General features: G+C 34.4%; 1 protein-coding gene across 2 annotated transcripts; it reads left to right on the forward strand.

The window, feature by feature from the left end:
• Positions 6,383-8,662, forward strand: LOC109722045 (myb-related protein 305). Of its 2 annotated transcripts, XM_020249902.1 has the most exons (3): positions 6,384-6,766; positions 6,841-6,970; positions 8,131-8,662. In XM_020249902.1, exons 1-3 carry the CDS (start codon positions 6,406-6,408, stop codon positions 8,444-8,446), a joined length of 807 nt encoding a protein of 268 aa, XP_020105491.1. In that variant the 5' UTR covers positions 6,384-6,405; the 3' UTR covers positions 8,447-8,662. The 2 variants fall into 2 exon arrangements, with proteins under 2 accessions (XP_020105492.1, XP_020105491.1); XM_020249903.1 differs by having other exon boundaries at positions 6,383-6,970.

Here is a 12,788-nt window from a genome sequence, read left to right on the forward strand (position 1 = left end):
TCATGAATGGGCCTATTGCGGATTTAAATTATAATTATTGGCCCCAAAATTTCATGGTCAACATAAGATCTATTAGGATTATATTAGTCCAAATTTAATCGATTTTGATTATGATTATGATTACTTTACCCCCATTTTTTTTTTTTACTTCAAACAACTGCATCGAACAATTATGTAGTATTTGGGCCATAAAATGTCAAGGCATTTCGCAGTCCAAAATATTAGGTATACAAATCATGAAAGGAAAGAAAGTAGAGTCGATCTACGTAATGTTTGCAGAATTAACATACGTAGAAAAGACTCAGAAAAGTGAGACTGCTGATTTGTGACATGCAAGACTGGGACATGTAGGCTATCACAAACTGAAAATCATGATAGAGCGCAGCATGATTAAGGGTTTACCTCAACTTGAAGTACGTAGGGACACAATCTGCGCATGATGCCAGTTTGGTAAGGCCCATCAACTTCCCTACACTGAATCCAAATATAGAGCCAAGGTACCGCTGGAGCTCATGCACTCTGATGTTTTTGGACTAGTCAAGCAAAAATATCAATTAGCGGCATGCGCTACATGGTGACGTTTATTTACGACTATTCAAGGCATGTCTAGGTATACTTTATTAAAGAGAAATATGAAGTATTGCAAAAATTTAAAGAATTTAAAGAAAAAGTTTGAAGGTCAAACCGGCCATAAAATACGATGCCTTCGCACGGATAATGAAGCTGAATATACCTCAGCAGAGTTCTCAGCTTATCTGCGAGAGTGCAAAATAAGAAAACAACTTACATGTCCACGCACTCCACAACAAAATAGTATAGCTGAGAGAAAGAATAGACATCTAGCAGAAACTTGCCGAAGCATGCTACATGCAAAGAATGTGCCAGGCAGATTTTTGGCAGAATGTAGAAGAACAGCAGCACATGTCATCAACTGGCTACCGCAACCGAAGTTGGGATTCATCTCACCCTATCAAGTACTGTGGATGATCAAATCCACAGTAAGTCATTTTCGTCTTTGGTTGCGTGTGCTATGTGTTCGTACCGGACCATCTTCGAAGTAAATTCGACAAGAAAACGATACGATGTATCTTGGTCGGGTACGATAGTGAAATAAAAGGATGGAGATGCTGTGATCCAACAATTGATCGTTGCTACACATCAAGAAATATTGTGTTCGATGAGGCGTTGTCCTAGCGGTCGTCACAAGAAGTTATACTGCTAGACTCTGAAGAAATAAAAATCAAGCTACAAGAAAAGCTTGGAGAGCAAGTACAAGAAGAAGAGAAGACGACGTCAGAGCAAGAAAAAAGTGGTCAACCTTCTACGGAGTCAACAAGTGACGAGCAGCAACTCCAGAAGTCTCTGGAACCATGGCGAACTGATGTGCACTATCAAACCCCAGAAGACGATCGACCAAGCCAATTTGAAGATATAGGTGCGTAGTTACGAAGGTCATCTAGGCAAAGAAAACCTAATCCTAAGTATGCAAATGCTACTCTCGTTGAAAAAGAAGAGACTCCAAAAGAGTTGATCTCCTACGAAGAAGCAGTTACAAGTAAGGAGTGGAGAAACGTGATGGACGAAGAGATCCAGGCGCTGAAGAAGAATCAAAGCAGAAGAGCAAGTAGCCGACATATTCACCAAAGGACTAAGCACCACAAAGTTCAAAGAGTTCCGAAAACGATTAGGAATGCTCAGCAAAGTAACATTAAGAGAGAATTAGAGTTGAGAAGGAGTATTGAAAGAGTCAACTCTCTCTCTCTCTCTTCAATAGAACACTCTAGAATGCTCTCTCTCTCTTTCTAATTCTCTACTTGCTAATGGAGCACTCTAGAAAACTCTAGAAACAAGTGCTCTCTACTTGCCAATAAGCATTTTAGAGAGCTCTAGAAATAAGTGTTCTAGAGAATTCTAGAGTACTCAAGTTGGTGGGTTGAGGCCTACAAATAGGTGTGAGGCCTCCACACCAAATAGTGAAGTGTGAGATGAAGTGAGTGAGTGAAGTGTGTGAGAGGAAGTGTTGTGAGGTGTAGTGAAGTAGTGAAGTGAGTGTGTGAGGCTTGTAGTCTTTTGGGTGTATGTATTAGTGAGTGTGTGAGTTAGAATAATTTATATGTGAGAGTTATTTTATCTGTAATAAAGAGAGTTTTATTATAAGTTTGGTACGCCAATATTCTACATGGAGTTGTTTTCAAAGGCTATGTGCCTGCTCTCTACATACTTAAACGACGATAAATTTATTGGTTTGCCCATCATGTGCCTCGAGCACTCACTGTCTAAGTACTATTTGTCACTTGATTTGTTGAGTACAGGCACACCTAAAAAAAAAAAAAAACAAACAAGTTAAGCAGGGTACTTAAGTGGATTTGTGATCACTTGTATTAGAACCTTTCACCGCCTAAAATTGTCTAAGTTTAAACTTATTTCTAAATTGACATTGGGTTACATGATGCCTTATTTTATTATTATAGGTGCATAACACATCCTTGTTGCGCTTCAAATATTTTGGAAATGACTTAGAAATATTTTTCTTTTAACTAACTTGTGTTAATATCCAAGCCCGACCTTATCCCAATAGAATCTATGATTACCTAACATCATGTTTAGAACTTTAGTGCTATCAAAGAATCTTTTTAAAGTGTTAATTTCTTGAATCGATCAACTCCTTTTTTAAAGATTCATTTTTAGTTTTAAATAGAATTAATTCCTTATGATTTTCACCATCACTTTTCGTCTCAAGTTAATAAACTTAACTCAATTTTTAAGCTTTTATTTTCAGATTTTAATAAATTTAAGTTGGAGATTAAAGATGTATTTTATTTTTTTAAAAAGCATATTTGGGACCAAATTTTTGGAGATTATTATAAAGGTCATAAAAGCTTCTAAAAGTTCGCCATAAGTCAGATCATTTACCGCATCTTCTATGTTTGCCATGAAACAAAAATTCGAAGGTACATCATCGTAAGTGAGACTTAAGTTGGAGACCTCCTTATTCGATTCCTCATTGTCGGAATCGCTATTGTCATAGAGAAAGCTTTATTATTCTTTTTCTCCTTTCAGGGAGACTTACTTTGATTTTAGTATAACTCATGTGCCCTGTTTTGTTGCAATTGTAGTATTTGACATTCTTTGTAAGTCTGATTTATCATTACCCTTGTTGGGTAATGTTGCTCTGTACTTCCTTTGTATGATCTTTAATTTTCTGGTAATAAGTGAGATCTCATCGTCAGTGGCATTGTCGGAGTCGCCTCCATCTCCCTTGTAAGAGTTGAGGGCTCTATTTTTCATTATGGTATAGATGATGAAAGTAGAAGGCTCCGTCTTCAGTCGTAATTCATAAGTCATGAGGGACCCTATGAGTTCCTCCAATGAAAATTTGTCGAGATCGTGCCCTTCTTGAATGCCCGCCAACTTTCTTTCCTAAGATCAGTTTTGAGGAAAACTCGTATGATATTTTTCTGACTAAATATGTACCAGCAAAATCCTTTTTCAAAGCTTTCAGACTATTAATAATACTAGTAAATCTAGTTTAAATATTAGTAATATTTTCATTTGATTGTACACAAAACATTTCATAATCACGAGTATGAATGTTTATCGTAGATTCTTTTACTTGGTTTGGCCCCTCGTGAACAACAACTAATTTGTCTCAAATTTCTTTTACAGTATCGCATGTAGAAATTCGGTTGAACTCATTTGAGTCAAAAGCACAATCAAGATCGTTCATTACTCTAGAGTTCAAATTAAATTTGGCCTGTCTTTTGCCTTCCATGTGCTTGTTGCCGTTGTAGGCTTGTTGTAGTCATTTTCTACAATGTCCCAAAGATCAAAATCTAGGGATTGTAGAAAAAATTGCATATGCACTTTTCAATAGGTATATTTACTCCTGTTAAAGAATGGAGGACAGAAAATGGATTGACCTTCAATGTTAGTGTGGAAAGTTGTCATCTCACGAGACAGTTAATCTGCAAGTGTGAGATCTGCGCTCTATACCAAATGAAGTATCAAATGACAACTAAGTGTGGGCGTGAATTAGTTGGCATTTGATCCTTCACACTTAGTTGGCATTTGATCCTTCATTTGTAAAATTCTTTTGAATTAATATCACAAATGTAAAACCTTTTGAATTCATACCACATTTATAGTCTGAGTTTGCAAATGCGTCATCTGTGTCTTCTAAGTTTGCTTTTGCTTTTCTTTTTTTTTTTTTTCTTCCTTGTAGATTGTAAGCGCTAACTAACTATCCCAAAGGAAGGGCACCCATTGCACTTAAGGGCTCAATCATAGCATTTCACGGATTTTGACTTGATTCAATCCACCTAGATGCCAAGTCTGTTGTCAAGTCTCTTGTCGTTAGCTCTATTGTAGACCGTTGATCCACTTAACTTATTAGGCTCATTAATCTCAACTTGTTATATCTCCAGGATTATTGTCACGGAGTAGAAAATTGGACCTATTTTAGTGAATAAAAAAAACTTGTTATCAAGTAAGAATCAATGTTAAGGCATCTAAAGTAGTTTTATAGGATCCTTTGACAAATAAGCTCATCTATTATTTACACAATAACACGAAAGAAGCTGTTAGAGTACCATGTGTCTTACTTTCCTTCTATTGTTGTACTTTTAACTGCATAACGTGGGGCTTTCACTGCTAATGCATGAATAGACTAGTTCCAAACTGTTTTATGTTTTGATATTGATGCTCTCAACTCTCGAGTCGTTACCATCACCGAACTGACAATGTATGTATGTGGTGGATTAAATGGTGAAGTAAGGTGTGGTTCTTAGTTGCCCAACTACACACTTTGAAGGATAGCAAGCTTTTAGGACATTTGGCTTTATATGTTAGGTATCATTTGAAGGTTTCTCACAATGGGAATGTGCACAACAACTTTTCTTCAGCCATAGCTTGGGAATCTAGAACTTTGTTATAGCACTATGGTAAGTGAACATAAAATGGAATTGGACTATTATAGTGTGATTGTTATTATGCTTGTTAATATGCGAGTTTTTCCAGAACTTCTATTTGTTTTCAAAAACAGCCAAAAGTAGCCCATAATTCTGCTTTGCAAATTAAGCTGCAAGTGCAATCTTTTTGTGGAATTTCGTGATGTCGGCATACAAATTAATTGCTGATTAATCTTGAGTCAGTCACTGATTATATCTTTCGTTTAATGATCCTGTTAATCAAGGAATCAATACAAGGACTAGGAATTTTATGTTTAATAATTAATATCTTGCCCCATTCTCGAAAGGTGAGAAAAACAACAAATTAGAGTATCCTCCTAAAGTATATGGTATCTTTTGGCTCAGGAATAAAATGTTTTTGGTTATTTCTGATATAAATACAACACTTAAAATAAATAAAAGCTAGACCAATTTTGTATTTGTATGAAAATTGGATTGGTATCATTTGGTTTAGGAGTAAGATGTTTTTGATTATTCCTGATATAGATACAACTCCTGAAATAAATAGAAACTAGATCATTTTTGTGTTTGTCTAAAAATTGGTTTGTTTTCAAGAATTTAAAAAAAAAGCGTTTGGATTTTTAGATAGGGATAGTAGGAATAAGAATAATTATAGTTTTAAAATAATAATATTTTACCTAATTAATTAACATCAAAATATTAATTAAAAAATAATGTAATACTTTAATTAGTTAATAAATCATGAATACTGTTTGATGTTTGATAATCATAAATGTTAATTAAAAAATTAATTAATACATTAATTTAACTGTTAATTAATTATCCGTGAATACTGTTTATTTATAAATTAACTAACCTATTAATTCATTTAATAATTTAACTAATTAAATAATTAAGTAATCAATTTATTAATTTTAATTTATCACACAAAAAAAAACTTGATTTAATTTGAATTTAGACATAATATTTATTTGAAGAAGAAAAGATAACATGAAAAAGAAAAGAGAGGCTGGGATGGACTTCAAAAAAAAAAAAAAAAAAAAAAAAAAAAAAAAAAAAAAAAAAAAAACACGGAGGCTTGGAAGAAGAGTAATCAATTTTTGTACATTTTGCAATTAAGTTGTTCATTTTTTATCCAAAAATAATCATTCTCTTCACCTGATAGTTAGCTAATTAATCAAAGAAAAGTGGAATTGCAACAAGGATATAAATAGCATGTCCTATGAAAGTTTGGTAGTGAAAGATATAAACAAAGAGAGACAAGATGAAAACACGCTAAAGTTTATAAGCCACAAATTCGAGTTTTTCACAAATGAAACTTGTACTCTTGTATTGCAAAAACTATAAAATAAAGCTCATATATATACCGGTATATATATATGTATATATATACATACATATATACTCGTACATGAAGTTAGTTATACTACTAAATAAAATGATAAACCCTGCCGAACTGCAGAAAACACGATAATGAATGAATACGTCCATTCATAATTCGGTAGGAGCTCAAAACCTTTGTTTGGAGTTAACTAAAACATATGATGAAGGGGAATATGCACTAACCTCTCTTTATTTTCTCTATAAGACCCACTACAAGCCTCTCATACTTCTCCCCCACCCACCTCTCTCTCTCTCTCTCTCTCTCTCTCTCTCTCTCTCTCTCTCTCTCTCTCTCTCCATGGGGGAGGAAGGCAACAACATGGAGAAGAGGATTAATAGTAGCGAAGAGACCGAGGTTCGGAAGGGCCCATGGACCGTGGAGGAGGACCTCATCCTCGCCAACTACATCGCGAACCACGGCGAAGGCGTTTGGAACAATCTCGCTCGATCCGCAGGTAGTTTATAATCGTGTGCATGACTATGGTTTCATCTACATCTCCTTATGCTTTCTTGGCTCCTTCTGGTGAAGGTTTGAACCGCACGGGGAAGAGCTGCCGCCTGCGATGGCTCAACTATCTGCGCCCCGACGTGCGGCGCGGGAACATCACGCAGGAGGAGGAGCAGCTGATCATAGAACTTCACTCGAGATGGGGTAATAGGTAAGCATTAAGAAAGAGAGAGAGAGAGAGAGAGAGAGAGAGAGAGAGAGAGAGAGAGAGAGAGAGAGAGATCATGCATGGAGAAGTTAATATAGTGAATGCATGGCTTTATGAGATATTTTACCAGGATGCAAGAATATGTGGCTAGGATGATAAGCTTATATATCTACCAATTATATCATACTATAACTGCATGATTTGACTCTCTCTCTCTCTCTCTCTCCCCCTCTTTTTCTCACATGAAAGAAAAGAAACACGTGCATATATGAAACCAAAGAAATTGGCAAGAGCCTTTTATTGTTCCTAGCATGAACTAATTCATGGCTTGACATCATGTGGCTACATACATATATAAATATAACATTGGAGGAGTGGGACAAGCTTGGATAGATATTTTCTTGTGCTGGAGCATGTAGATCTCCTAGATATCTTACAAAACACGCTTTCATTGAGTCTCTTATAAAAAGAAGGGAGAAGCCATATCATGCAAAAATAACTTTCTTTTTATATAGTGACTATTGTGATCTGTTTATGGTTTTCGTACGTAAAAGATGTTTCATAGGTGCCAAAATGTTCATAGTATATGGTTTCCGCAATGCAAGAAAAAGATTTGAGCATTAGGGTTATGACAAGAATAAATGTATTATTTTTGCAAAAATTATATTCAGCAAAGTTAATTTTTTGGCAAGGTAGAATCTTTTTCCCCTTATCTTTTTTAGAGTATGTTGTTGGTATGTTGGACTAATAATATACATCTTCTATGCTTTTGTGATATATATAGTATTCTACCAATTTCAAAGTGTAATTGATCAGATAATTATCTCCTACACTGATTGCTAATCTTTTGCTGTGTTAATTTGATTCTTAATTTACTAAGAATGTTTGAAACAGTAACCATAGTTCATAATTAGGTACGTATGGGCTAGTCACCAAACCAATGATGCATCAACTAATATATTTACTTGCTCTCTAGTTTCTCCAATGTTCTCAAATTTGTTAAATTTTTTTTTGATTTGACAAACTTCCATAATTAATTTCTTTTCGCACATGTGATTATAGAAACTCTCTTTTTTCCTGCTAATGAAGGAACCCTTCGCATTTTACCCATGCACACATCTACTTATTTCTTATAAGCCCCTTATTTTTCTTTCTCCTATGAGGTGGTCGAAAATTGCGAGGCAGCTGCCTGGAAGGACTGATAACGAAATAAAGAACTACTGGAGGACAAGAATACAAAAGAAGGTTAAGCAAGGCGAACCCTTGGACTACCAGAATGTCGCTCTTACCGACGAAACGAGCACCAGCAGCCACACGAATAGCTTCGACGATCACAATAACAATAATTTGAGTTACGCGGAGCAAAGTATGACTGATCAAACTCCTGATGCTCTCGCGCCGCAGTTTTCTGCCGAATCAACTGGAGCTTTCTGGGCCGTCGAGGACTTTTGGCCGATCCAGTCATTCAACGGGGACTAGAGTGAAAAAAAGTGTGTCAATGCTACTTGTAATGGGCATCCTAAGAATGAGGTTAACTGGCTTTCACTATCTTAGCTAGCAGTGATTAATTACTGGTGCAGTAAGTATTTGGTGTATAAAAGGATACTCATCAAGTAAGCTTAATTATGCAATAATCATGTGAATTGTTCTATTTGGTTGAAAATTAAGCTTTTGTTTATTTTGGCTTTAGTTTTTCTTTATTGAGGTGTTCTTATAATTAAGTTCGTGGTACAAAAGTTTAATTTATTAGAATTTTGTTATCTGCGCTCTGGTTGCCTCACATTTTTCTAATAGTTTAAATTTTTTAAAATTCAAAAAAAAAAAAAACATCTTATATTAGACAACCATGCATATCCTCTTCGTGTTAGAACTGCTTTAACTTTTAGAGAACGTGAAATGAAATTTGTATGTTTAATTCTCGTAAAACAACCGATTATACTGTGGTTAGCTACTGAAAAGATAATATTTTAATATTTAGTATTTTCAAATTGAAACATCACAAATTAATAGTCAAATCACGCTGTGATTATTTTCATTTATCTTAAAAAACCACACAGAAAATTTGAAGTTTCCGTGAATTCAAGTTCACATACAAAAATGCATTGAACGCTGGTTCACTCTGATTTTTTTTTTCTTTTTTTTTTTTTATCACTCATGAAACACAAATTAACAAGGTCACGTGCGTGCACATGCACATGCACATGCACATGCACGCACCCGATCGAATCGAACCGAGTCCACTCCGAAACCCTAACCCTATTTTTAGGATACCGAACTCGGTTCTTTTTGACGAGGAGTCGAACACCCCCCACCGTTTCGGGGGATCGGATACGCGACGCGTGCCGAACTGTCCCCGTACGACGTGGGGGCCCCCCGCCCCGACCGGCCTAATCTCGCCACGTGGGGCACGGGGCCCACGCAGCGTGATCAATTGCGAGGCGGGCGCGCCCCCCGATATCTGATTCGGTCGATCTCCGCCGCACGATTGGATAGAGATGCGATCCTGGGATCCGGTACTTACTTGGCCACAGTCACCACCACCATAAAAAAAAAAAAAAACAAATCTTCTTTTTGTTTTTGGATATTTTGTTTTTTTTTTATTAAACAGAAATATACCTTATTTTAAAGCAAAGTATAAGAATAATTTAACAACATCAGATCTTTTTGGATCGACAAATAGAAATTATTTCTATAAAAGTTCTACCCTTAAGAACCTAAAATCGACCCAACGTGTGGCAAATGTCGTAAACAATCTGAGCTTCCTAGTGTTGAGACTCATTGACTGACAGTACAACGAATTCTTCTTTTCGGATTTTCACTTTGGTCTAGTCGATTGTCAAATATTTTTCTATTCCGCTTCTTCTATAACTCAGCAGCACCCCGCTGCGAAGCAGAGAACAAAATTCTTTTTTGTTCCTCTATCATCGTTATTCTCGATGGACACCATCTAGCTACTATCCCTCCTGAGAAGTTGGAGGTTAGCTGATGCGCGGCTGGAGTACTGTGCAGCAACCAATTCCACATGTATTTTGTTTTTTTTGTTTTTGTTTTTGTTTTTTATTTCATTTTGGAAGAGGAGGGGTTACGAACAAGAGTTGTATTTGGATCGACTTGGTTCACAGTGAGTGTGTCAGCTAAAAAACATAACAAATATTTTTTTGAATAAAACAATTGTGTTACCTATATTAGAAAAGAAAATATTTATTTTTGTTTTTCAAATCATTTTCTTTTTACAAAATATGCAAATTGAAAACTGAAAGCGTCTCTCCTCTTAATTTCTCTTAATTTTCTTTTTTCCTTAAAAGCATATATTAAAAACTATTTTCAGTATATACCGAATGATCAAGGTAAATTTTTTTAAAAAACATATATGTTTTACGTGGAGTCAAACAACACTTATTAAACAAATTAAATAAGCAGCGTAGAAATAAAAGATCAAACTTGTAGTTGTAGGAGTATTTATAATTTTTTCCTTTTTTTTAACTGGTGAGGTTCTTGATCAAGGCAATTTCATACATAACCCTTAATCCTTTCACAATCAAAAATATTATTCATATCCCTCTAAACATACAAATCTATCATGTACACTCCTCTAATATATAAATATATCAAATTCTCCTCTAAACCTCAAATCCAGAGACTAAATATATAAATATATAAGCGCAACAATGATACTTTACAATTTGAAGTGGTATTAATGAAATTTCAACCTTTCAAGAACGCATTGAAGAAATTAACACACGAACATTAATGTGGCCTATTGGCTGTCCGTAGCACAAATTGAAAAAGGCTTCATGGTATGTACTCGATGTGCCAAGTTCGAAGTGTAGTTGATTTACATTTATACTGTACTATATATATATATTTTAAAGACACCACTAAACTGTTCTTTTTTTTTTCATTCCTACACTATAAGGAGTAAACCTATAATTTCATATAAAAGCTATTAAATATGTTGATTAAAAGTGACACGGTATATATTCGGCTCATTTTAATATGAAAAATAACAAAATACATAAAAATAATAAAAAAATTAAAAAAATAATAGAAATTATCAATGGGTCTATTATGGAGATCCATTTTATATTTTTATACTATTTAATTAGTATCTCTTGATAAAGTTATTATATTTTGTCTAAAATAATAGATTTATTAACAGCGATATAAAGATTGGCGAGAAAAAAAATTTATTTAGTGATTTCTTCGAAAAATATCAGTAGTGTAAACTAGAACAACGAATATAAATTTAAAATATAGTGTAAAGTTTAATAAAATATAATAATACAATAATATCTTTGAAAAAAAGTATATTGTAGTAAATAAAAATAATGCTAAGTAAAATATAGTAAAGTACAATAAAACCTTTTAAAAAATAAAAAAAAGTAGCATCCTTCCATTCTCTCCACAAATTTTTTTTTTTTAAAAAAAAACCACCATTAATGTGGAGGGTTAGTTCTAAGAGAAAATTTTTTTTTTTTTTTGAAAAAACTTCAAATACCAATCTTGTGGTTTCACATTTTTTCACTTTAGTATCATGTGGTTTAAAGTGTATTAATTTAGTGTTCTGTGGTTTCATTTTTTTAACTTTTTATTATCGATTTTACTAATCTTTTTTGTTAAATCAGTGATAAAGTTAAAACTAAAAGATACTAAAGTGAATATTCGATAAACCTAGGTGCAGTATCTGAAGCTTTTTGTATATAATTTAACAAAATATTCAAAAAAGAACTAACGAAAAGATAAAAATTAAACCATTCGATAGTAACTTGATATACTTTAAATCATAGGGTACCAAAGTGAGAAAGTACGCCATCACATGAGTGGTATCTGAAGTTTACTTTTCTTCTTTTTTTTTCTTTTTTTTTCTTTTTTTTTGCGGCATCAGGTGTGAATCTGACGGGTGCAAGTGCTCTATTTAGGCAGCTAAAGTTGAGTTTGGCACAAACTTTCCTTTTAAAAAGTTGCTATAGTCTATTGGAATTATAAAAGGTGAGAATTAATGAGGTGTTGCCATTTTTGTTAAGAGAGGGTTTGGACCTTTGGGGAATGTGAACCTAAATGGCTCATATAGTATTGCATCACGTTTTCATGGTGGGGAGAGGTCCCAATCACATTGAGTTAATATGAAAGGGGGGTTTTTAAGGTAGCGGAGTTGGAAATTATATACGTGTGAAGAACAACAATTGCAACAATTTGTACTGTTATAACAATACAAATTATATTGCTTAGTCATTTATTACGATAAGATTTAGTGTGATGATTTGTAACGATCTCGTTAGTTACGAAAAGCTATTACGGTAACTAATAGGTATCAGTTGCAACAATATTTGTGACCTCGATTTGGGATAGGTGGATGACAAGGAAGGGACTGTAGAAGCTGTGTTCTACGATATCCAGTTTGGTAGTCTGCTGGTAGATTATTTGGAAGGTTAGAAATGGAGTGATCTTTAGAAAGACCCAACCAGAACCCATCCTTGCAGCCCTCAAGATCAAGCAGTTGACGAAGTTTTGGGATCAAGCTTTGTCTTCCCGTTTGTAGCTCTTTTTTTTTTTTTTTTTTTTCGCCCTCACCGAGGCCGCTGTTGTCTCACCCATGTAGGTTAGTTCATCATTTCAATAAATGAAGCGGGTAGCATGCTATGTTTTGCTCAAAAAAATAATATTTGTTGCTGCAGAAGAATGAATTTCTAGTAGTGCGGGAAGGCAGGGAGTTGAGTTCTAGAGGAGCATAATTACGAAGTTTGATCTTCTTTTTTTTTCGAATACTCGTAGTAAGTGTTTTTTTTTTTTTTTCTTTTGGTGGGAGGGGTTAGGAGACATG

Source organism: Ananas comosus, linkage group 16 (assembly GCF_001540865.1).
Source record: "Ananas comosus cultivar F153 linkage group 16, ASM154086v1, whole genome shotgun sequence".
Classification (NCBI taxonomy): domain Eukaryota; kingdom Viridiplantae; phylum Streptophyta; class Magnoliopsida; order Poales; family Bromeliaceae; genus Ananas; species Ananas comosus.

Bases quoted from the DNA above. Each gene is read 5' to 3' on its own strand.
- LOC109722045 (XM_020249902.1), top strand. From the start codon at position 6,406: ATGAATACGTCCATTCATAATTCGGTAGGAGCTCAAAACCTTTGTTTG. The intron at 6,767-6,840 runs GTAGTTTATAAT...CTTCTGGTGAAG, and splicing joins CAATCTCGCTCGATCCGCAG to GTTTGAACCGCACGGGGAAG. The intron at 6,971-8,130 runs GTAAGCATTAAG...TTCTCCTATGAG, and splicing joins CACTCGAGATGGGGTAATAG to GTGGTCGAAAATTGCGAGGC.